The sequence below is a fragment of the Megalopta genalis genome, chromosome 3 (assembly GCF_051020955.1).
Source record: "Megalopta genalis isolate 19385.01 chromosome 3, iyMegGena1_principal, whole genome shotgun sequence".
In the NCBI taxonomy this organism is placed as follows: Eukaryota; Metazoa; Arthropoda; class Insecta; order Hymenoptera; family Halictidae; genus Megalopta; species Megalopta genalis.
Window position 1 is genome coordinate 25109550 of NC_135015.1, and position 26414 is coordinate 25135963.

The 26414-nt window shown below is 43.6% G+C and overlaps 3 protein-coding genes across 5 annotated transcripts in view; 2 read left to right on the forward strand and 1 right to left on the reverse strand.

Annotated features, from left to right (window-relative positions):
* Positions 1 to 341: 341 nt before the first annotated feature.
* On the reverse strand, positions 342 to 3097 carry LOC117221952 (uncharacterized). 2 transcript variants are annotated; one of them, XM_076520491.1, is made up of 4 exons: positions 2966 to 3097; positions 1423 to 1710; positions 784 to 966; positions 342 to 701 (listed from the first exon to the last, which is right to left on the reverse strand). In XM_076520491.1, exons 2-4 carry the CDS (start codon positions 1703 to 1705, stop codon positions 385 to 387), a joined length of 783 nt encoding a protein of 260 aa, XP_076376606.1. In that variant the 5' UTR covers positions 1706 to 1710; positions 2966 to 3097; the 3' UTR covers positions 342 to 384. The 2 variants fall into 2 exon arrangements, with proteins under 2 accessions (XP_076376606.1, XP_033329223.2); XM_033473332.2 differs by lacking the exon at positions 2966 to 3097 and adding an exon at positions 1894 to 2418.
* Positions 2549 to 3870, forward strand: Prosalpha2 (proteasome alpha2 subunit). The gene is made up of 3 exons (XM_033473336.2): positions 2549 to 2680; positions 3034 to 3366; positions 3444 to 3870. The coding sequence occupies exons 1-3, from the start codon at positions 2640 to 2642 to the stop codon at positions 3772 to 3774; spliced, it is 705 nt and encodes a 234-aa protein (XP_033329227.1). The 5' UTR covers positions 2549 to 2639; the 3' UTR covers positions 3775 to 3870.
* A 567-nt stretch (positions 3871 to 4437) lies between these two features.
* Positions 4438 to 26414, forward strand: part of msi (RNA-binding protein musashi) — a 241959-nt gene continuing 219982 nt past the window's right edge. The window contains exon 1 of one of the 2 annotated variants that reach the window (XM_076520488.1): positions 4438 to 5106. The gene's annotated coding sequence lies outside the window, so the exon portion shown is untranslated. The remainder of the gene's footprint in view (positions 5107 to 26414) is intronic. The other variant, XM_033473322.2, reaches the window with a different exon arrangement.

The following is a 26414-nucleotide window of genomic DNA, read 5'->3' on the forward strand; positions in this document are numbered from 1 at the left end:
TGTCTCGTTTCGGTAATAAATTCTCCCTAATTGACTCTCAGATTACAATAAATTCGCCCTAATTCGTGGTCAGATCGTGCACAAAAATGGACGATTTGCGAAGAGGAGATACGATTATTCGACATAATTACGGATCGTTAATGATTATAAAAACGAGCCGCAAGGCTCGAATAATCGTATCCCCTCCTGATCGTCGATTAGGAAGAATTTACTGTAACAGTCATGGTCTCCGAGCATTACGAGTCTACGATCTTCCCGAGAAAGTTTAGACATCGCGCGAAGCTTTCGAATTTCCGTGGACCTTGGAACACTTGACCCTCGCAGAGAGAGATCGAACGCAATGATAATTGATCCGACGTTTATTGGCCCCGTCTATGATACACATTATTCCTCCACCTTCACTTTCTCGCGAACGGTCGCCGAGCGAGGACGAAGCTTGGCCATCGCGGCGTTCGTCTGGTTCCTCGCCAGTTGCTCCGAGTCGACGGCGTTTTGCAAAATCCGCGAGGCCAGGCTCGATATCCTCAGGTCCTGCGCCCTCATCGCGTTCTCGAGGTACGCGACCTTGCAGTTCAAGCTGGAGATAAGGTCGTCCTTCGCGCGGAGCTTCTGCCGCAGTTCCGTGCACACTTGAAGGGAGACGACGTCCTCCGAATTGGTATTCTGCGACGTGTCCTGCCTCCTGGACAAGGCAGCGCCTTCTTCGCACCGGGAAGGAGAAACGAGCCGTTTCCAAGTTCGGTTCGACGCGATAACGCGCTCGCGAAAACGCGCACAACTTACGTGAACCTCGGTGCCATATGACCGGCAAGTGCTGCCAGATGCGAAGCCAGAGACACAGCCAGTGGAAAATAAAGATGAGCCGCGTTTTAATGCGCTTCAGCAACGATCCTTCCGGCGTTGATTGATCGGGGTCATTCGAACAGGAGATCGATCTCTCTTTCTCGGCGTCAGCGTCGTTTTTACCTGACATGAATGAAGCCTGTAAACTTTGACGTATTTATAGTTCGTTAGCATTTCAAATGATTCGAAGGTCTATGGACCTCGATGACCTTGGAGTCTGCAAGGATTTCGAAGAATTCGAAGAACCGTGGACTCCGATGAATTTACAGTTCGCAAGCATTTTTTAAAATCCGCGGACTAATGAACTACGACGACTTTATAGTTCGCGAGCATTTTTTAAACATCAAAGACTTGGTAAACTTCCAGAAATTTGTAGACCTTTATGAATCCGCAGTTCGCGAGGATCTTGAAAAATTCAATGACCGCGAGCCTCGACGAATTCGTGTCTTATTAAAACGTTAAAAATTCAGAGGACTGCGGGGCTCGGCGAATACGTAATTCTTAGAACTCAATGGAGTGTATAATTCATCCCTTAACCGGAGAGTTCGAGATTTCGTGAATTAGATGATGTCCGGCTACTTTCGACGATCGGTTCCTTTTCACTGATGCGGCGCAAACTGTCCTGGTGCTCGGGATCCCTCAGCAATCTGGCCCGAAGCTCCAGCAGCAAGTGTTCGATCACCCCCGGATGATAGTTCGCTAATTGGTTGATCGTGTCCTTCGACAGTTTCATGTCAATCTTGCTGAGGACTTTTCGGTTCAGTATGTTCCAGTTCTCTTTTTTGGTGGTGAAATTGTTCGCCGGCACGTAGTTGTGGAGGTCGACGTAACGGGGGTAGTACACCTTGAGGAGCTCCGCCATCAGCACTGAGAAGAAGCGTTACTTTGAATGAATTAAACAGAATCGTTCCTCGATGGAAATTCGGAAAAATATTCGGAAAAATTCTGAGCGATACTTCAGGCACCACGTAATCTATATGCGAGGGTACGATCGACGTAGAACACGTGGTTCTTGTTAAATAAATTCGGAAAGATCACGTGGAAGTGTACCGGCGTCTGCAAAGTCTCTCACGAAATTTCTGCTCGGTTTCGAGAATGGAATCGCGGCGATCCACGTGTGCAACTGTTCCTTCTGCTCCTCCGTGATTTTCTCATCCCCGTCGGTCGCCATGCTACCCCTTTCGGTGGCTTCTACTATCGAATATATCAAGCCCTTAATCGAGGTTCGCATTCAACATATTTTTGACCGCGATGTCGCACGAATTCGCGGGACGATTTATTCGTGCGACAGAACTTGTCAGAAAAGCGTCTTCCAGTCTGTCGATATTCTTTTTTCATTTGTAGCCCGATGAACGGTTGTGTACAAGCTTCATTATCCCCATATAGGGATAAACGGGTTGTGGAAGCTACTTTATCTACATATAGGGATAAATGCCACGCTCCCCGAAAATCTGACTTATCGCGCTCTCTGTATTTAAAAGCGGAGAATGTTTGAACTACGTCGAAACTCGTCAGGTCAATTGCAGTCGGTACGACAGAACATGATAACAGAATGATAAAGAATTAATGTTGTAGATATGTCACGGTGTGTAATAAGAAGGCGCGGTAGACAATTGGTTTAGATATCTTATCTGCTATTAAATATCACCTATTACTCAAGCCCGAACGATAAAACTTACCATACGACTGTAGATACTGCAGATCTATGTAAAAAAAATCCCTAGGCGCCACCGGAGCTTCGGTTGGTAGGACGTTAACAGTATTTACTAAGCTGTATTGTTCCAAAAGTAATTGTCATGGCTTCGGAGCGTTACAGTTTCTCGTTAACAACTTTCAGGTAAAAAGCAATTTTTCTCGTAAGAATTTTCGATCACAGAACCCTAAGTTTAGCGAATGTTACTTGTTATAATAACTTTAATTCAATTTATCAGTGAAACCACATCGCGAGAGATATAACCTAACACCGAGTCACTTGCATTAGTTTATGGAATAATCGTTGAATGTACATTAACAAAAGACCGAATTTCATCTGAAAAGCATTTTACAGTCGATTCTGGTCATAAAAATAAACAATTTGTTGCTTTGTTGTGGAAATCAATTAATATCATTGCGATGTACTCACCATGACTCGTCAGATATACCTCTGGTACAGTTGTCAGGCTATGTAGAAGTCGTTTCGATCTGTTACAGCCCTTCGGGGAAGCTGGTGCAGATAGAATATGCCTTGGCTGCGGTCGCAGCTGGTGCGGCCAGCGTGGGTATCAGAGCATCCAACGGTATCGTGCTGGCCACCGAAAACAAGCATAAATCCATATTGTACGATGAACACAGCGTGAACAAAGTAGAGATGATTACAAAACACATCGGGATGACTTATAGTGGAATGGGACCAGACTATAGACTTTTAGTCAAACAAGCGCGTAAAATGGCTCAGCAGTATCTTCTTGTTTATCAAGAACCTATACCCACTGCCCAGTTGGTGCAGCGAGTTGCTATTCTTATGCAAGAATATACACAGTCTGGGTACGTGATACATTTTATAATCCTTTTCTTTTATTTAGAACACCGTCGATTCATTGGTTCGTTCTGTTAATTTACAGAGGAGTCAGGCCGTTCGGAGTATCTTTATTAATTTGTGGCTGGGACAATGGCAAACCGTATCTGTGCCAATGCGATCCCTCCGGTGCTTATTTCCCATGGAAAGCCACCGCCATGGGAAAGAACTTCGTGAACGGCAAAACTTTCCTCGAGAAAAGGTACAGCGACTCTCTGGAATTGGACGACGCCGTTCACACCGCTATTTTAACCCTGAAGGAGAGTTTCGAGGGTCAGATGACTGCAGATAATATAGAAGTTGGTATCTGCGATGCGAACGGTTTCAGGAGATTAGACCCCTCCAGCGTCAAGGACTACCTCGCCAATATCCCTTAATTGTAAACTATTTTTATGTATCTCTTTAACGAATCTTTGCACATTTCAAAACGGTAAAACTAGATTCTTATAATAAAACTTTTCGTTGAAAATAAACCTGCAGTTCGCTTCCCGCCGAAGTAGTTCTTCCGCACTACTACTCACACGCTCGATCCATACCCCGAAAAACTTTATTTTATGGAGAGATTTGAAACAATCGCTTCAGAATGTTCTTCTTAACGGTACTATTTTTCTGTTATAGCGTTTTAAAATGCGAACAGAAAGTAAAACTTATCTCGAAATCTTTATCGATATTTGTTTGAAAATCGAAACGGAGACTCAATCGGAGAGTATGTGTAAAGTGAAAAGATCTTTTCTTTTTTATACTTCTCGAGGTTTATTGTCACGGAAATATTACGTAGTTCAGCAATATATCTCGATATTTTGCTTTCGGATTCACAGTCGAGGAGCTAGATGTTCCACTGTTCAAAGGTTATTTTTAAAAATCGTTAAACAAGGAGCCCCTGTAAGAGGAGGCTTGTTCGCTCTCTAACGATTAATTATATAATTTTTAGATAAAAAAAAGGTACGTAATAAAACATCAAGATCCTCGGTTCATCATCTCATTCGCTTCTGTTATAAAAAAAGTCCTAAACATTACCCTCTTTTCAGCCTCGTAAACCGGAACGAACTCCGCGAGCTACGCTTGCAAAATGGACGTCGAACAAATGCAACAATTGAAACGCATCGCGAGCGAGAACGTTCGATAACCGCGCCGAATGAAATCCCTTTATTCCCGCGACGAATACGATGGTAAACCATCGAGATCGTAGGCTGTTTCACTAAAATTTCCACGACCGCGAGAGAGACCTGACCGCGCGAATACTTTTTGCAGCTCCGTATTTGCCGCGTCCGGGTGCATATCCTCAGGGGCCGCAGTGCAAAATGGCACCGCAAGATGGGCACCGTGTTTCTCAATCGGCGATCCTTCCCCCGTGCGCCGCCAGTACAGCGAGCGAGCCCCATTAGAAGGTTGTACGCTGCCGCGAGGAACGTAGGTCGAGCGAAGTTTCCGCCAGTGATTATCGACGTTGTCGTTTCGTTTAAAAACGAAACCTTCAATACCGTGACGAAGGGTAGGGACGAATTGTCGGTCGCGGGGAAGGTGTCGCCAGAGTAAGTCGTGTAAAAATTGTGCGCGTACGCGAACGAGTTCTCGTAGTCGGTGCGCGGCCGGCCGGCTGGTTTGTTTCGCGTGTCACGTTGTGCTGTCATTTTCGGTAGTTGTTTAACGGTGTTTGAACAAGATCGACCGGGACACGTGCCGTGGCTGCCATCAACGAATGTGCACTGGTAAGTTCCTCGCGTTCCCTCGCCTCCAATTTGTGTATTCCGTCGCGTTAACACACCCGTCGGGCCCTCGGCGTGCACACGCAGCAAACTAAAGCTCGCCACCGGGCTCTCACCTTATCGATGTACCATGCACATTTGTTTCCCCGATGTTTACCGTGTTATTCTTCGGATTAGGCATCCGCGAACCCGTCGTTCGTTTCGTCCACGGTTCATTTTCAGCCGCCTCTCGTACGCGTTCCCTCTCGTCGCAGTCGCCTGTTGAGTCGCGTGTCGTCGATTGTTTGTTTATGTGTCGGCCATTAGTCGCGTTCGGACGTGAAAGAGTCTGTTGATCCGAGGAACGCCGCGTATTTTCGTTTAAGGTCGTCGGGCTGCTTTTTTTTGCTTTCTACGCGCGCTTCCCGCAAATATTCGGCTAATATAGCCGTTTTCCCCCGTCGATCCGCCGAATTTGAATGACCGTCGGACGCCCGGCGAGGCACATCGCTGCTGCTCCCGCGGACATCTTTTGTCACCCACTTCCGGTTCGGCCGGCGACGCGATAATGAAACGCTTTTCTCCGCTTAACAGGGTTAGGATGCCATTTCTGCGGAGATTGCCGAGATTATTACTTCGCGTGATTACAGTGCGAATTTTTACTGAATTTCTGTATCTCGAGAACCCGGCCTCTCGGGACGACGACCCTGCTTCCGCTCGACTTCCGCGGGCACGAAATTAGCGTCTCGAACGGAAAAGGAGAAAGAAAAAAGTGTTGTACAATTCTGTGCAATTGTACGCTATACCCCCCCCCCCCCCGTCTAGCAGCTCGCCCTTTCTTTCCTGGAACTATTCGCATGGTGTCCGCGTTCCGATCGAGTTTTATCGCCGCTCGTAAAACCGAACGACCTCTCGCACGCGGAAAGACTCGATCGCCGCGCGCGTGTTGCTTAACAATGAACGGTTAACCCTTCGGGAATAATGGTTAGGGTTCAAGATAGATTAACGAACCACCGGTTACCATGAAGATATACATAATTCGTCGCTGGCTAGAACGGATCGTGCGCCGTTTCGGTGTCGCTGTTCCTATTGTCGGTTCGTGACATTTTTGCGTTGCACGGTAATGTCTCCCTTACTGACGCTCAGATTGTCCGCTAAAATGGACAATTTGGGAAGGGGAGATAGGATTATTTGTATTCAATTCGAATATTATATATTCGAATATTCGTGGATAATTTATAACTGTAATAATATAATAATATAAAAATAAACCGCAAGGCTCGAATAATCGTATATCTTCTTCCCAAATTGTCCAATTTCGTGCGCCGTTTCGGTGTCGCTGTTCCCACTGTCGGTTCGTGACATTTTTGCATTGCACGGTAATGTCTCCCTTACTGACGCTCAGATTGTCCGCTAAAATAGACAATTTGGGAAGAGGAATATATTCGAATATTCGTGGACAATTTATAACTGTAATAATATAATAATATAAAAATAAACCGCAAGGCTCGAATAATCGTATCTCCACTTCCCAAATTGTCCAATTTCGTGCGCTGTTTCGGTGTCGCTGTTCCCACTGTCGGTTCGTGACATTTTTGCATTGCACGGTAATGTCTCCCTTACTGCCGCTCAGATTGTCCGCTAAAATGGACAGTTTAGGAAGGGGAGATACGATTATTCGTATTCAATTCGAATATTATATATTCGAATATTCGTGGACAATTTATAACTGTAATAATATAATAATATAAAAATAAACCGCAAGGCTCGAATAATCGTATCTCCTCTTCCCGAATTGTCCAATTTCGTGCGCAATCCGATCGTCAATTAGAGAGACATTACCGTATATTGTAACGTTTCGGTGCCGTCGGCGGGCGACGCGTCGGTGAACCATGAGCGACGGGAAACATCACCGTATCGAAACGAAAGGGTTATACACGGACGAGCGTAATTTTTGTTTATCGACCGTTTATCGGTCCCCGTCGAGCTATTTCGAACTGCGCGTTTCGAAGAAACGACGAACGGCGTAGAGGGCATTACTATTGGCGAGTCGCGTGTTCGTGCTAATTTGTGTACACAGTGTGCTCGGCATGATATCGGTAAATAGAGGCCGCGGCGTTCTATAGACGGTGACGCGTCACAATAGGATAACAAAGGCAGCGCCCGATACGAATTCACCGTGAAAAACAGCAAACAAACGCGCTCGTAATGAGACACGGATCGAAGAGATTTCAAAAGTCCTCCCGTCGTCCTTTCCTTTCCTGCGCGCGTTCTCGCAAGAAAAATGCCGGACAATCGCAACTGGAACACCCTATATACCCGGTCGCACACTCGCTGCCTTCTCCTCCCCGCGCCCCTCTCGCCTCTCGCCTAACTCGCTTTCCTGGCGACGTCTCCGCATTGAAGACGAACAATGCCGGATTTTAATATGACGCATCCGCAGACGCGTTTCCATGACTAGCGGCGGCTTTCATTTACTGCTGCTCGAACACTGTTTCCACGTTAGTACTTGAAGATCTCCGCGGACAATCATAGTCACCGGGGGTAGTAGACGGAGAGGATCCGGGGATAGAGAGAGGATAGAGGACGAAGGCTTCGGCGAGCCCCGTTGCACGGTTTGCAATTTTAATGTCGGCATTACAAGAGAGACCGGGTCCTTCCTCCCCTTCCGGCCAGCGAAAGCGCTGAATTTACATTTCCGCTTTCGCGGGGAATTGCGGGCGCGCCGATGTCGCTTATTAAAAATTCTATGTATAAAGCCATCGACCTTTCCTCCGTCGCCGCCGCCGTCGCCGCGGTTCCTTGGATTTTCCGGCTTTGTCTCGGCCTATTGCTCCTCGACCGAGTGCCTTCGGGACTCGACACCTCCAGGCTAACTAGCTCGGATGCTGATCCTTGAACCAATCGACGCCTCGTCTCCTTATTACCCTTCTTCCGCAACTATTCCACAGGATGTCCCGGAAATGTCTCGCAATCCGGAAATGGGAGGTTCCTGAGGTCTTTTGAAGCAACTTTTTCCTTTGCGAAAATGTTCTCCGTGGCTTCGTTTACGAGTTATTAACCGAAGAACACTGACCAATAAGGGGCGAGCTCGGCTGGCGCGCGGCGGCCCAGCCGACGAGTGCACGGAGCCCAGTTCCGCTCGTTGGCTCGGCCGTCTCGCGGCAAATGATCTCGCCTCTGATTGGTCACTGTTTTTTGTTGATAACTCGTAAACGAAGCCGCGGATTGCATTTTCGCTAAGGTAAAAGTTGCTTCAAATGACCTCAGGAATCCCCTGCTTTCGGATTACGAGACATTTTTAGGACATCCTGTATATCTCGACCAAGGGTTGCAGAGCGGCTACGAAAATAACTGCTCCAAACGGTTGCGCAGAGTGACCCGTTTCAATCGACCCGGTCAAGTAGGTTGCGAAAAACCGTCGACGACACCGAAAATCTGTTTCAAATAAGGGTCGAACGGTTTCAGGATTTTCGCATCCTGTGAAAAATAGGATCACACAGTTTTTGTCGCTGTTCTCTATATATCTCAAGTTTGGCATTAAGAAATAGCCGATACAGCGCCGCAATCTAGAATATCGCGCTCTCCTCGGCTGTTTGTAAATAAACAGCTAGCCTGCGCAGAGCGTAATACGAGCCAGAAGCGATATACATAACAGTTACAACATTTTATCGGTTAATAGGCCGCGGTTTTTATATACCGCCGATAAAAACGGATACGCGAAATTCCAAACAACGAAACTGTTAAAGGAATCCAAGGACTTCTTTGCATCGTTCTCAATTCACTAAAATTGTCGAAGAAAGAAAGGAATTTCTGCTCGAACCGACTCGCGTATATTTCCAATCGATGAAGACAGTCTTTATTTTGCACAAAGATCCGCGGTCTATTCTTCTCATAATCGTTTCAAAAAGCGAACTGTTTTCAACCCCTTCGACGAACACCCTTCGAAACTATTACAAACTGGACGTGGAAATTCAGCGGAAATTCGCGTACAATTTTCAACGAAATTTTGAGAGCGGGCGATTAGTTCAAGCGGTGGACTGGCTTGGTTCTGTCCGGAGGCTGCAGGTCGCGCCTACTTAGGGCACTCTTCGAAGCCAGTCGCGGCGAAGATCGCGGCTTAATCCCGATCCAGGTGGCTATCCGGTGGATTCTCATTGTAGACAAATTCCCAGGAGAGCCATTGTCCAGATTCCCTGGTAGGATACGTCCAGAATTGCACGTGTCAAGCGGTCGTAGCACGTAGCCGAGGGTTTCAGGAACGGTGTCTCGCATCTGCGGGGTCACTCTAATTACCGACGGCTCCTTGCTCCCGCTCCTCCGCGGCAGCTTTCCTTTTGTTTTCTTTTTATCAGTGCCACCGGCTGGACGACGCAAGGCGCGGCTGAAATTACACGCCATTAAATCGCGCTTTAGGTATGCGAGACGCGGGTCACGTTCGCCTGATAGGCAGTTATCGCTTCGGCTGAAGCATACCTTCGATTCTGTGCTCTCGGTTGCCCAATTCGGACACTTTTCGCAATTTATCGTTGAATATTAATCGTCGGGACAGGCACGTGTCGAGGGTCAAGCAACTGTACGTGACCAACGATGGTTTGTTTGGGAATTTGTTGGTTGTGAGCTGAGTTGTGCTGATTCAATTACGTTGTAATACGATTTAGTAATTTCATCGCTGAATATGCTAACTGATATGCTAATTAATATTAATGTGCCGTTTAATACTACCCTATCTTCTCTATTTAATTTTATGTTAAATATGCGTAGAATTGACGAGGATTTTACCTCGTTTAATAAATATTATTATTTAGTAAACAGGATAGAAACTCCTTTAGTGCTACAAATATTTAATATTTAATATTTAATTTCGTATTGAATATTCGTAGAACTAAAGGGGTTTCTACTTCATTCAATAAATATTATTATTTATTGAAAGAGATAGAAACTCCTTTAGTTCTACAAATATTTAACATAAAATTAAATAGAGAAGATAGAGGAGTATTGAATAGCATATTATTACTATCATTGGGGTTGTATTTCTATTACGTAGTAATTAAACTGTGTGTTGTAATGCAAGCACTCTTAATTGTTATAATCACATATTATCATAATTTAAATGTTTGAGCAAATTCGATCGCTGATTATTTCAGTCACGAGTGTAATTCAAATAGAACGCATTATCATGTATTTCAGTGCGTAATCGAAATACAGTGTAATTGAAATGCAATTCTTAAAATTACAGTCCAGAATACATTCGAAGAAATGAGATACGTTTTCACGTTTTTGTTCTTTCGCACCTTCATTTTTCGTCGCTTCCGCGTGCGAGGGTGTAACAGGAAATAATTCCTCTTTAATCACCTATTAATTTATTATCATTCAATTCGTAATTTTAATTCCATTGCATCGTAGCTCGCAGTTAACGTAATTCAATTACTCGGCATTTTTTAATTGCACTTCTATTGAATTACGAGTCCCGTTGTAATTTAATCAAACGAAGTTCTGAATTACCAATTACAGTGTGACTGAATTACAACGCGATTGAATTGCTTCGCGATTATAATTCGTCGAGTAATTCAATTGTAATTCTGCACAACTCTGGTTGTGGATCAGCCGATATCTGTTTCACCACCGAGTCACACAGGAGGGGAAGGGTTGGAATATGATTTTAGCCTCGTAACTTCTCTGAAATCACGTTTCTCCCGATTCACATAAACAATTCGTATTCTGCATAACGATCCGCAGTCTACTCATTACTGCCATTACATGAGCCGTTTATTTTGAAAGTGGCATAAGTCACTTTACCGTAATGAAAAGTGGAGATTTTTTTAATGTTTATACGAAACTATTTATACTGAGAAAAATATCAGTATCCTGAGATAACAAATACAAGTAAATCTTCTCGAAAGTTAGCATCCATATTTTGAAACGTGTTAAAACGCAAACCCTTAAATATATCGACTTAAAAACAAAGTGACTTATGCCACTTTCAAAATAAACGGCTCATATTAACATCGTTCTAAGAACTACATTTTTATCTAATTTCATACATAACAATTTTAAGCGGTGAGTCGGAGTCGCCGGTCGAATGCAAAGGGTTAAAAACCGAAACCGTTTTCAACCCTTATCCGAAGCACTCGTATTCGACCGATGCAATTTTCCATCGCACAGGCGATCGAGTAAGATTTAAGAAAGTCGAAGTCCTCCGCTTCATCTCGCAGAGAGCGTTCGACCGCTTAGGGGGTGCGTTCGCTGCGAGTTGTCGAACTATGCTCGGAGCTGTTCGCGTCCGAGGAGCGGCTCCGGCCTTAAACGATCGCTGCGGTTAGTTCGATAACGATCGCTCGAACTCCTCTCGTTACGGTTATAGTTGCCGGTATCAGGTACTCGTTGTTTATTTGACACGCGGCCCGCATTACGCCCGGCCATCGATATCGCGTGAACCTACAAATGGCGGGCTGTTACGCACACGTGGCTACCGCCACTCGAACGCTCGTCCACGGACAACCACCATATATAACACCACTTTTACCGTGTTTGTCCGTCGCTGGATAAATCCGTCGGAGCTTCTGGCACTTTCTAGAGACTAAACCGCGACAATGGAACCCTCTGCGTCGAGGATTTCTCGTCTTGAACGACGGAGGGACGCTCAAAGGAGAAATTCGATCTTGGAAAATCGCAGGTTTCCTGCTCGGAGGAGGTGCCTGTTCAAACGACGCCGGGTCTATGGGCCAGAAGGGACCCAAAAGCGATGAAAAATATTTTCTGAACGAGATAGCCCGTTAGGTTGCTAATTAAATGCCTCGGAAGGCCGATCTTCCAAGACCCAGGAAGAGAGGGTAGTTTTGGATCCTGTTCAAATCACGCCGGTCTATGGGTCAGGAGGGACCCAAAAAACGGTGAAAAATATTTTCTGAACGAGATAGCCCGTTAGGTTGCTAATTAAATGCCTCGGAAGGCCGATCTTCCAAGACCCAGGAAGAGAGGGTAGTTTTGGATCCTGTTCAAATCACGCCGGTCTATGGGTCAGGAGGGACCCAAAAAACGGTGAAAAATATTTTCTGAACGAGATAGCCCGTTAGGTTGCTAATTAAATGCCTCGGAAGGCTGATCTTCCAAGACCCAGGAAGAGAGGGCAGTTTTTGATCCTGTTCAAATCACGCCGGTCTATGGGTCAGGAGGGACCCAAAAGCGGCGAAAAATATTTTCTGAACGAGATAGCCCGTTAAGTTACTAATTAAATGCCTCGGAAGGCCGATTTTCCAAGACCCAGGAAAAGAGGGTAGTTTTGGACCCTCGCCAATATATACTTTAAATACACCTTTTCTGTTAAAATTATATATTATTATACATCTAAAAATAGGTAAGATAATCAAATGAATTCTGAAGAATTCATATACACGCTTGCCACAATTATTTCCGTAAGAAATTAGTTAGATTAAGAAAATAAGAATTTAATATTTCAGTGAATTCGAAGTGGTTACATTATCGTGTAACCGAGTCAACAATAACGAATAAAAATTAAACAAAAATTACGTCACATCGTACCCGAAGCGTTCAGTTAATCTGTAGAACTTTCTTCCCCGTGGACGTCCACGAAACTGGACTTTCCGCCGCTTTTCGGTGCCCGGTAGAGCGAGTCGCCGTTCTCGCAGGTCGTTAAACGGAGAGTTTTCGATTCATCCGTTCAATCTCGGGGCTCCGTTCAATACCGACACTCTTAATCGTTCGTCGGCGGACAGAAAAAAAAGTCGCAAAGTCACGGGAAACCATCTGTCGTGGCCTGATGGCTCTCGAAGGAAGCAACCCGCGAGGACGGAGGAAAGAAAGGAAGGAGCGGCGCAGGACAAGCAATTTAATCCGACATTCTCGTTTACCGGCAGCCGTCGGACACGTCGCCGTTGCTCTTTCTTTCTTCGTCGCCGCGGAGCATCTCGCGTCCCCGGGAAATGGATGGCGGGCCCGAGGTAGGGAGATGATGGACGCGCAACCCCGATCCCTCGGCGGCCGGCTCTGGCCCAAGAATTGACCGCGCTGGCTTCGAGCTTTAATTTAAGTGGATTAACGCCGCCGAAGTTGCGAGCCACGCGCAACTTCCGCCCGGAAATTTCAAAGTCCCCCGAGTGGACATAGTTTATATGGTGTTCACCGTAACTCGGTAAATCTTGTAGCCGGCCAAAGCGCCCTGTCCGCGCTGTAATCGAACGCTTAGCCGGCGACTGGGCCGCTCCTCGAATTAAACCAGAATGCCCCTCGGCGAGCTTCTCGACGTGCACGCGTCCATTCTTTCGGATCATTCGATTTTCTGAACCGTTCGTTCGACGGGCGCGGATTCGCGCGAAGATGAAACCCGAGGTCGCGGTTTTAGACGCGTATTTAATACTAGAACTACGAAAATAGTAGAATTAGTTGGTTCTTCGAGTCGTTCTTTAACGATTCCTGATATTGCGAACATGTTTTTGGGAGACATTTGTGGACGAACTTCTTTGGTCAGGGTTGTGCTGTAATAGATAAGATAATAATAATAATATAATAATATATAAGATAATATATATATATATCTTATATATAATATATAATATATAAGATAATATATATATATCTTATATATAATATATAATATATAAGATAATATATATATATCTTATATATAATATATAATATATAAGATAATATAATATAATAATAATAGATAAGATTGTGCTGTAATAGAATCTGATCTTGACATTATTATAATTATAATATGCATTATTATAAAACGTTCTAAATGGTTGCACTCCAAAGGTATTATTTTGCAATATTGCAAGCTGCTTGCTTCATTTCAACAAGCTCCTCAAATAGTAGGGTAGTAATTCCTGAAGTGTTCGATCGCGAATGTAACGGCAAGTTACTATTCTAACAATTTCTTCATAAATAATCGTTGCGTTTCACGGGTATCATTTTACATTATTGCAAGCTTCGCGTTCATTTGAACAAGCTCTTCAAATAATGGGGTTAATTCTTGAAGCGTTCAATTACGAATATACTGTCAAATTATTGTTTTAATCATTTCTTCATAAAAAAACATCGTTCATAAATTATCGTTGCATTTCACGAGTATCATTTTACAATATTGCAAGCTTCGCGTTCATTTAAACAAGCACTTCAAATAATTGGGGTAATTCCTGAAGCGTTCAGTTACGCGTGTACTGTCAAATTATTGTTTTAATAATTTCTTCGTAAAAAAAATCGTTCATAAATCATCGTCACACTCCAAAAGTATCATTTTACAATATTACAAGCTGCGCGTTCATTTCAACACACCCCTAATAATGAGAATAAATTCCGAAGTGTTCACACAATTACGAGTCCGAAATTATTCTTCTAACGATATCTTGACAAATCATTATTGCATTTCAAAAGTATCATTCTGTAATATTACAAGGGTCCACGTTCGCTTCGACACAAGCCCCTAAAATAATCATCTCGATCGAGTTGACGATTCACGAGCCCGTGAAATTTGCTCGAGAAATCTCGACGCTCTGGGGCGTAAGAATCGGAAAGAAATGTGCCGATCGTGGATCGTCGATCGTCGGCGATCGTTTCCGAGGGCTCGGCCGCAGGGGTTACGACGCGACCGTGTGGAGAAACGCGTCCTTTTTCGTTGCAAGCTCGCTGGCAGCCCCGTCCGGCAACCGTGACGGCGCGGCTCCGTGGCACCGTTTGACGAGAAACGGCGTCCGGCCGAGCGATCAAAGCTTCCAGAAGCCCGACAAGCCTCGATGACGTCGATATCGCTTCGGTTTTCCGTCGTCGCAGGCTCCGATGAGCAAGCTTTTTTCATCCCGGCCTGCACAGGTCGCCCTGCAAAAGCTCGACTTCACTCCCTTCGCCCCTGTGTCGGTGTGTCTAGAGAGAGAAAGAGAGAGAGAGAGAACCAGCCCTCGCGCGCGGATAAAATTAGATCGTTCCACCGATCTATCTCGTCGCGCGCGGCATTTTTTCGAGCTCGGGCACGATTAGCCGGGGTTCGATTCGCGATTCACGACCTCGTTTCATCTTCGAGGGGTCCCGGGAGCCGGGCCGGGGGCTCGGACCGCTCCGAGGAGCGCCGCCTTCCGAATTGGGAGCACGAAAGACGAACTCCATGATTTTCGCTCGGGAAGAGCTAGATCGATTCGATGAGGATATATAAATTTCATTTAACTCGGTCGGACGAACGGCTGCATATTTTTGTCTCGAAAAAAGCTTCCCTCAAAAATGGATGGCGGTGGCGTAAAAAGGAAGACAGTGGTATTAAAAGAGGGACAATAAAAAGGGGGACGCTGGTATAAAAAGGAAGACGGCGGTATAAAGAAAGAGGACATTTGCAGAATGATTGCAGTAATTAATAGGAACGAGAGTATGTCGACCTATTAAGTCAGAATGAATCAATGATGGCGTATTATTCAGTTCAGAGCTAGCCTTTGATCTTCTTCTCGGACCGAATTGCTATGCCGGGGTCGACTCTCCGCGAAAATTCGCACACTCGACGCACTGTAGAGCACCTAGAGAGTCAGAGAGAGAAAGAGAGAGAGAGGAGTGGAAAGAGAGCCCTCGCACGCGGGAATTCCTTTTAAATTTCAAGGCGTGCTCGTCCTTATCCCGGGAAACATAACTCCGTCCGAGGATACAATGAGCGGCGGGCATCGTGGAATGTAATTAAGCCAGAGTTACCGACGGAACAGGACTGATGTCAAATTATGGGGTAGCCCGGCGCACTCCCTCTCTCGCCCCGGCTCTCGTCTCGGTTCGTCATACCGATTTATTTCCTGCCAACCAATAGTTTCCGCCGTTTTGCGGTCTACGTTCCATCCTTTCGCGTGTAATATTCAACCGTGACAAACGCACGCTGCTCTCTGGGAAACTATGGTCTGCGGCCGAAATTCAATTTTTCAATTCTAGCACCACGGCCCCGACGATCTGTTCGAGTTCTACAAATCGAAAGCTTGAAGGAACGCTGAAATGATCGAAGTCGCAGGTTTCCCGCGTATCCTTGAACGGGCGAGGACGAGATCTCGTTCGCGGAGGATAATTCTTCGCGGGTACGGGAAAATTCTTGGCAGCGTAGGCAGTTGGTGTTTCAAGGACGGGCGGCGTGGTTGTGCAATTAGATTGCCACGCGCGCGGTTTCAGACGAATCTGTTACGAATCGCGAACACGGAAACCATATTATAACCGGCGAGCAATCGATAATGTCGCCGGTCGGACGTTATTTCTCGGCGAACGAGCAGCGTCCGTCCTTTCTCGTTAGCCAAGCATCGCGTCGCATCGTTCCCGATCGAAAACGCGTCTGTGAAACTATTTCGGCCTTGACCTTTTTCCACGGAGCATGAAGCGCGCGTTGTGGCCGAGGGTTGCAAACGTTCGCGGTCTCATTTATTTAAAACATCGCGGTGGCATGCAGTCGACGTCGCGGCATCAATCTCGTTTAAGCAAGCATTCTAGTCTGGAACACGTTTTTTTTCGTTTTTTTTTAATACTTTTTTTGCAATACATTTCTAATAATTTTTCAAGATTTTTGAAATAAAATTTTATATTCTTAAAGATATAGAAATTAATTTTCATTGAACGTTATTAATGGGTGTCTTTTTTAATGTCTCTTTGATCAAAATAGTGTTAAATAGGCATTATTAATACATGTCTTGCAAATCCTCTTAATAAAAGCAATGTCAATCAATTTCGGACACAATTTAATTCGGAATAATTCGGAGACTTTATTCGAAATAATTCGGAGCCGTTATTCGAAATAATTCGGAGACTTTATTAGAAATAATTCGGAGACGTTACTCGAAATAATTCAGAGTCGTTATTCGAAATAATTCGGAGACTATTCGAAATATTTCTCCAATAAAAAATTGTATTCAAAGAATTAATTCGAAAGCGTTGGAGATCATTTTCATCAAGAATTATTATAAGATGTCTTTTAATGTCTTCCAACACTTTCGCTGGAAATAGCGACAAAGTAAAAGCAGAATCGCGCGTCCCCCGTTTCCGGTTTCCTCGATAACGCGAAATCGTCGAAGATCTCGCGTTTAATCGTCGCGAGGACGCGTTCTCGCCGCCTCCTCCCCGGATTTAAAAACGCATTAACGTCCGCTATTCAGGAGAGCACTGTTCCTTAATTACAAGGGAAAAAATTGCGCGACGTTTCGAGCTTGCCGCGTCCGTTGATTGAAATTTAATCGGCGCCGGGCCGTTTCGTTGTCGCGTTCGAACGCGCGAGATCGCTTCGCACGCCGATTATCGTTATTGTTTTCTGGGCCAGGGAATTTTCGGGATGCTCGGGAATCGCGATTCCGGATTCTAGACTGTAAGTCGGCATTTAAAAACATATCTGGAACATCGTTCAAGCTTTTTCTTCTCGGCAAATCTCTTCGTTCCGGAGCGCGGCTCGCCTTGCAGCGCGCTTTTCGGGAAAATCGTAAAAATCGTAACTTCTAAATTAAGCAGTTATATTTATGCTTGTTATATTTATACTTTATTGTCATCAGAATTAGATGATTATAAATCCAGCAGGCATAACAGCATGTTTTCTAGATATTCCGAATTATTCTTCCTCGCCTTCCTCGGACTGTTTGCGCATAAATAAAGATCGTAGATTAAAATCACGTCGTAATAAATCATCGAAATGGCAAAAAAACGATACGGATTTCTATAATTTATTAAGCGTCGCAGCATCCGGCGTCGCTTTGAAACGCCGGCCGATTGATATCGGCCAACAAATTATCGATCGAGAAAGCTCCTCTCTCGCAGACCTGCGCGGTGAATGACACATATTTTGGAAAATAATCCGGCAAACTGAGGGATCACACCGAATTATCCGAACGTTGCCTTGCATCCCGCTGCGTGGGACGATTCCGTGGGAATCGACGGTATTTGCCTCGAGTTTTTCCATCGCACGAATCATTGGACATTTACTTGTATCGTCTCGAATTAATTTCAAATAAATTGGGGAGTTCGAAGTTTTCACCGAGGCGTCGTTCAATGAGAAATATTACGATAATAACGATCTGATTCAATGGCGATAGAAAACCATATGTATAGTTGTTATAAATCGTATTGATAGCTCATTTTCAATACGTTGTATAAATTATTGTATTTCATTTGAGTTTTTAATTTATTACATTTTATTCTGTACTGTTTTAGTTTATCTATTTTATCTGAGTTTAAGTTATTCTATTCTATTATATTCTATTCTATTTTATTTTCTTGTTTTATTTTATCTGTTTTATTTGAGTTTAATTTATTCTATTCTATTCTATTCTATTCCATTCTATTCTATTCCATTCTATTCTATTCTATTATTTTCTTGTTTTATTTTATCTGTTTTATTTGAGTTTAATTTATTCTATTCTATTCGATTATTTTCTTGTTTTATTTTATCCGTTTTATTTGAGTTTAATTTATTCTATTCTATTCTATTCTATTCCATTCTATTCTATTCTATTATTTTCTTGTTTTATTTTATCTGTTTTATTTGAGTTTAATTTATTCCATTCTATTCGATTATTTTCTTGTTTTATTTTATCCGTTTTATTTGAATTTCATTTATTCTATTTTATTTTCTTGTTTTATTTCTTTGTCTTGCATTATATTTTACGAACTTTTGGCCGTAAGCTGTCGCTTCCTGAGCCACCGTGCAACCGCAAAATTGTTAATCGACGCGAGATTTCCTGGGCCAAAACATTCGCCGACTACTGTCACTCCGTGGTAGGGAAGGATTTAAGCTTTCAAACAAGGATTTATATACGTTATTCGCGCGGGGATCCCGTCGCCGGTCCGGAATTGCGAAAACCGTGAGTTACGGCGGACGAGAGCTCGGTCATCGAAAGAGTTACGGTCACGGATAAATTGATTAAAGCTCCTCCGTCGAACTGGCCGGTTCACCGCCGGCCGGTTATTACGTCTACGCGCAAATATTGCGCCATCCGGCTAATTCGCATGGAAAAAGAACGAAAGAAAGAAAGAAAGAAGAGAGAGAGAGAGAGAGAGAGAGAGAGAGAGAGAGCGGCCACCGTGCCGTGTCTGAACCGGGGACGCTTTTCACAGTAGTCCCCTGTAAATAGAGCTCGCGTTCCGCCGCGCGAAAAGTTTATTTGCGACGAGCTTTTAACGGCCGGATTGTTCGCGATAAGAGTGTCGCCTAGCATGGGGGCCGTTTTTTGCAAGGGTGCAGCCCTGGTTCGCTTTTTACGGGCGTCACGGACAAGTGCATGCTTCCTAAAAAAAAAAGAAATGAGATGATCTTCACGACGGATTTTATGGGCTTGTTAACGTTTTGCGAGTGCCGCGACCGTTTCTGTGTTTTTTCGTTTGGTTTTTACGGGCCAATTAACTTTATTATTTATCGGACAAGACGTATTTAACGTTTTCATTTGAAAGTATGAACAAGCTAGAAGAATAAAAGAATTTAATATTTATCTTGTTCCATGAATACGATGTTAATTAAAGAATGAACAATATAAAGGAATGAAATATTCAATATTATCTACTCCAACAATAAATAATCGTCCAATATTATCTAACCCTATTAAAAAAATTTAATATATTTTATTCGATAAATATAGAATTGATTGAAAGATGAACAAAATAAAAGATTAACAAAAATATTAAATATTAGCTGATTCGATAAATATAAGATCGATTAAACAATGGAGAAAATAAAAGAATACACAAATTTGATATTGCCTTATTCGATAAATGGAAAGTTACTCGAAAAATGAACAAAATAAAAGAATGAAAACATTTAATATATCATCTTCTTCGATAAATACAAGATTAATTTAAAAAAATGATTAAAATATAAAAATTAAAAGATTGAATATATATTTCATTCGATAAATATAAAATTACTTAAAAAATGAACAGAATGGAACAGTGAAAAAGTTGAATATCTCTCATTCGACGAGTACAAAGTTAATTACGGTAACCGGATCCACCATCCTATAACCCTGCAGGGTTAAACGTGTGGCCAGAGGGTGGAAGCACGAGTAACGGGTAGAATAAATTGTCCCGAATTTGGCTGTGGAACTGCGTGTGCGCGTGTTCGGGATCGCGGGAACGGCGCGGAATCGGCGACGAACTCCGACCGGTGAAAAGCGTTGGAAAGGAAACGAAGTGCAAGCGCGCACCGGACCGCGGCGGGGGGTTGATTTTATCGCGCGCAGCGTCGCCGATGGGCGAGCTTGTCGGGGCTTGTACACGGGACATGGTAGATTGCGGTTAGCCTCGCTCTCGCGTCCTGCCGGCATCGGTCCATTATCCCCTTTCCGCACGTATCGCGGCACGGTCGCGTACCGCCGATTAGTTTGCCACTTTGTCGTTTAAAGCCGGGCGCACGGCCTCGAGCCGGCGGGAGACCGATCGCGCGCGGGGGTGAAAGGTCGATCACGGTAAGACGAACCCGCGGGTAACTCGAGCCGCCGTTAAAACCACCGGTTGCAGTTCGTACACCTTGCTGACTCGGATGCTGCCGTCGACCTATCGGCTTCCTCTTTCGACGACGAGACACGCGGCTGTCCGTTACCTCGGTCCGAAGTACGGCGGGTGATGAGCTTTCGCTTTGTCTTCGCTCTGCGTTTCAATTATATTGCATTTCAATTAGGTTGTATTTCAATTATATTGTATTTCAATTATATTGTATTTCAATTATATTGCATTTCAATTATATTGCATTTCAATTAGGTTGTATTTCAATTATATTGCATTTCAATTAGGTTGTATTTCAATTATATTGTATTTCAATTATATTGCATTTCAATTATATTGTATTTCAATTATATTGTATTTCACAATTATATTGTATTTCAATTACACTGTATTTCAATTACATTGTATTTCAATTACGCTCGCGCTTGAAATAATTAATAATCGAATTTCAATGCAGTTGAATTACAAGGTAATTGAAATACAATGCAACTAAATTACGTAATTGAAATACAATGCGATTGAATTACGTAATTGAAACACAATGCAATTGAATTACGTAATTGAAACACAATGCAATTGAATCACGCAATCGACTTACAATGTAATTGAATCAGCACTGCACCACGATTACTGTACAACTCTTAATTATTCGTTCGGTTTGCTCTACTTTTAAATCCACAGCGCATTCTGCCAATTTCTTTCTCTCGCTTCTCTCGTCTTAATCATTCGTCCCCGAGTTCTCCTTTTTTTTATCCGGTCGTTGAATACCATCTTACGGAGTAGACCCAGGAAGATCTGCGACGGCGCTGCAGTATTCGAGCTCGCGGGAATATTAAAAATTGTTGCAGCTCTTTCTATTCTGTCGGCTCTCCTACAGTTTCTGGGGACTAAAGCGGGCGATCGCTGCGAAGGAGGTTAGCCTTTTTCTATTTCGCTTGTCAGCGGGGACGCGTGTTTCCCGCAACGGTCGGGCAGGTTCCGCGTAGACAACGCGGATATCCGAATTCAGGCTGGTGTCACGGGGGATTCGCTTCAAGCTCGAATAAAACAATGGAGATTCGAGACGAAGACAATGCGGGCGCTGGCTGTTTCGCCGTGGAAGGTGCTCGGCCAGAATTCCGTTCGCCTTGCTACGCATATCTAAGGTAACTGTTCCTCCGCTCCTCTCGGTTGTCTGTCTTCTCATTTTCCTCAAGACGTCTCAGCCCGTCCCTCGTCTTTTCCCCGTTCGTTTCGCAACGAACATTTATCCCTGGGAAACGGAAACGATCAAATTTTACCCATGGCGTACATCGTCGTACGATCGCAACATTTTACTGAACGTTACTTTTCGGGGCGAATATAAAATCGTTACACGAATCACGTTTCGAATTATTCTTTCGAATGATTCTCTCGAATATATTCTTTATTCGAATTATTCTTTCGAATATATTCTTTATTCGAATTATTCTTTCGAATATATTCTTTATTCGAATGATTCTTTTCAATATATTCTTTATTGGAATGATTCTTTCGAATACAATCTTTATTCGAATAATTTTCTTTCGAATATATTCTTTATTCGAATAATTCTTTCGAATACAATCTTTATTCGAATAATTCTTTCGAATACAATCTTTATTCGAATAATTCTTTCGAATACAATCTTTATTCGAATTACTCTTTCGAATAGAATCTTTATTCGAATAATTCTTTCGAATACAATCTTTATTCGAATAATGCTTCCGAATACAATCTTTATTCGAATAATGCTTCTGAATGTAATCGTTATTCGAATCATCTTTGAATAAACTCGTTATTCGAATCATCCTTGAATAAACTCGTTATTCGAATCATCCTTGAATAAACTAGTTATTCGAATCATCCTTGAATAAAACAACGTCGTCGTTTGTCCGCAACTTTTACTCATAGATTATTCGAATAAAAATTTGCCAATAAACGTCGCAAACGATTCGCGGGGCTACGTCGACGTCGGGATATCATCCCGCTTATTATGTCGCATCGATACACACCGCGCTCCGGCGTCTGTCTGCGCACGCCTATTTGCTTTCGGTGATCTCGGAACACAGCCAGCAACAAGTAACACCTCCCGCGATCAGAATAATCCTGCGGAGGTTTTCGAGGATATGATTTTCTTCCGCGTATCAACGCCGAAACGTTACGCTTGCTCGGGAATCGGGACGAGATATAGCGAAATAAATGCCGGCATGGAAATAATACCGGGAAGTTCGGCAGTTCGGGTTACTTTCGCGGTGGATTCCTCGGGCAACCAGATTCTCCGGGAGTTCCTTTCGGCGAATCTCATTGCGGCTTCCCCGCAGAACGAGTGTATTTATGCTTCTACCAGGAAATGTCTGTACTTCCTCTCGAATGCGTATCAATCTTTAACTCGTCTCTTTACTTGCAAAATAAGTTTATTGTCGCAATCTAATATCCTGAAATTGAGTCTTATTTTAATTAAGAAACTAATGAATACTTGTACTTCGTATAAAAATAACTTCGTGTAGATATAAACTTCATATAAAAAGCGTTTATTAAATGATATAAAAATCTCGATTAGTTTTATGATTAATAAAATTTAAAAAAATTGTATTTATAATTCGGAATCAATTTGGCTTTGCACAATAGACGTCGCAGTACACTTGCTACCTCGTGTCTTCGAGTAATCGATTTCCAACAGAGCGATTTCCACCCGACGGTCTCAATGATCTTTCTCGCGTCATCGTCATCTGCCCGGGAAAGAAAGTGTTTCACGATTAAGCGGCGCGTGGTCCCGCATCGCGTCGTCTCGGTCGACGATCGAGCCCGCGAGACTAATGAAAATTTCCCTGGGATCGATAAAAATTAGGGACACCGAGCTTCTGAAAGTCTTGTCCGCCGTCGCGAATCGGTGATTTTCTTCAGGGCGTTCCCGGAACCGGTTTCTCGATCCGTCGCATTAACGACGTTCGCGGCGCGCAATTAGAGGGTTCCCGGTTTAATTAAACTGATGGTGTTTAAATTTCCGCGACGAGAAGCGCGCGCGCGCGCGCTCGTCGCGTGCGGCCGCAGCGCGATATGCTCTCGCGAAAATTATTTTCCTTCTTTCATCGTGATTTGGAATCCTACCAGAGACCTAGACAGAGGCGACACCGGGTAGGCACTCTTGCCAAGGAGGATTTCTCGCGCCGATTAATAAGTTAATGGACCGGGCTGTCTGTTCGACCGATTCGATTTCTGGCGGTATAGGTGCATTCTAATTACTATTTTGGGTGCACTCTCTATCCACACAAGTTTAGTTGAAAACCAGCTATTTTAGAATTTACAGTGTTTATACAGGGTGTCCGTTCATACATGCATAAGCATATTTTGCGAGGGGTAAAGTCAGGCCTGGAAACCTTTTATTTGAAATCGGATAACGAATAATTATTATTTTTACATCGCAGATAATATTGAGAATTAACTTAATTTTATTTTCAGTTCAAATAATTTTTTATCTCAAGAATTTCTTACTTAAATTACTCGTACAAATTAAAATAGCGAATATAACTTGAGATAAGAATGATTGAATTAATTGGGAACGAAATTAATGAGATAATAGGAATTCTCGAATTAATTGGAAATGGAATTAGTAAGAATTAGCAGGAATGCTTGAATTAATCGGAACTGGAATTAATAAGAATTCTCGATTTAATTGGAATTGAAATTAAATCCGTATACATATTTATATTCGTTACATGTACAGACACGATCTAAAAATGATTTGACGCCGTTCGAGATCCGTAGATCCGTAGATCAGGTGAAAAGTCCGTGAATCTCCGGGAAACACCGCAGGGGTGGCAACATTGTGTCCACCCTTCGCAATTCGGCCGTTTTTCCGCGGCGGGGCCGCGATCGAACAGGGGAGCTGATTAAGAATGCCCGCTAGGTGTTCCTCGAGTGGAGAGAGGAAGACCTTGAACCCGGTGAGATTAATCTCGCGCACGATCGCCGCCGCAGCACGGAGCGAGCGGGGTTAGAAACTTTGGTCAATTACGAGGGTCGAGCCTCTGGACCAGCCCTACAACGGATGATCGAGCGGTGAATGTCACTGGATCGGACCCGCCTGCAAATTGTTTCCTCCCGATTGAATCTCTTTCTTCGTCGCCCTCGACGCTCTTCCGCCCCTTTCCCGCGCGACGCTTCGAAACGGCGCGCGGGGAAAACCTTCCTAAACTCGCGCGGAAATTGCCGGCTGATCGTTCCGGATTCGATTGCCGTCCGATGCTTCGAGGAAACTGCACGGAGCCGATCTAGTTAGCGCAATATACCCGCGCCGAATTTACCGCGCGGATCCTTCCAGCGTTTTCCAGTTCCGAGCATCTTTCTAGCGAACGAATTCTTCAAGTGGAATTTTAATCGAACGAATTCCTCGAATAATATTTTGTTCGGTTGAATTCTTTGAGTTTTAACATTTCATTCGAATGAATTCGTCGAATACCATTTTATTCGAATGAATTCGTCGAATACAATTTTATTTGAATGAATTCGTCGAATACCATTTTATTCGAATGAATTCGTTGAATACCATTGTATCCGAATGAATTCATTGAATACTATCTTATTCGAGATCAATTCTTTGACTAAAATTGTATTCGAATAAATTCTGCGAACAATATTTTATTCGAATGAATTCTTTGAATTTTTAAATATTATTTCGAATGAATTCTTAGAATACAATTGAGTTCAAGAAACGTTTCGAATCTATTCTTCGCATAAAATTATTACGCGAATACGATTCTTTGAACGAGTTCTTCGAATACCATTCGATTCGAATAAATTCGTCGAATAATTCGAACATAATATTATTCATATCTTTATTTGAAATTTCGGCTTATTTAATCAATTTCAATCGAAATATTACTCGAAAAATAACATTTTATTTGACGAATTCGTTCGAAATATTAATCAAATCAAATTTAGTTCGCAGAATTTATTCGAAATAATTTCCAAAAAAGAGAAACGTTCCACCTAGATGCTACGCGAATCAAATATCGCTCGAATAATAGCCGAACTCCGGCAATATCGTTAAAAGTTTCGACCGTATAAATCGAGCTCCCAGACGACAGTGCAACGTCCTCTCGGGTCTGGGACGCCGCTCGTAGCATTTCGGCGGTATATGCATGATTGGCTCCGTAGCATAGGTGAAAGAGAAAAAGTTCTTCTGACCCAGTTAACGACCGGTTGATTTATCGGCCGCTCGGAGGATGAAGACAGGACCGGAAATAAAGGAAGCCGTAGGAGCAGCAGCAGCAGCAGCAGCAGCAGGAGTCGAGCGGAATGTAAAAATCTGGCGGGCCGAGAGCCGAATTCCCGGCTCTGGTATTTTCGTGTTTGCATCGGAGATCCTGGGAGGCTGCCGCGGCAGGATCCAGCAGGATCGATATATCCGGGATATCTCCGTGGAATCGTGAGTTACGATCGGCAGCGGCGCAGCTCGCCCGCAAGCCGGGTGTATTTCTTGGTTATTTCGCCGGCTCGGAATGGAAACATCCGCGGACGTGCTCTCTTCCCGGGGAATCGGAAACAGAATGGAAGCCGATCTCTCGCCGATAGAAATCCTCCGCGGGAAATGTTAATTCGTTCGATATTCCGAGGGATCGCCGCGCGATAATTGCGAACGCGCCGCGGAGGATCCCCCGAAGACACCGTCTTTCGCGACTGCTCGACGAAGTCGCGGCTGCGACGCGAATGAAATTTTTACTTTTTAACGCGCTGTCCGCTTTACTCGCGTCTAACGGGAGAGGGGAGGATAAGTGAATTTTGAGAAAATGCGCTTTTTAGAGGGCATGTAATACTTGCAAAAATTGATTATAAATATGCAACGAGGATTTTTAGGATTTTACAGTCGGATTCTTTCAGATATGTAA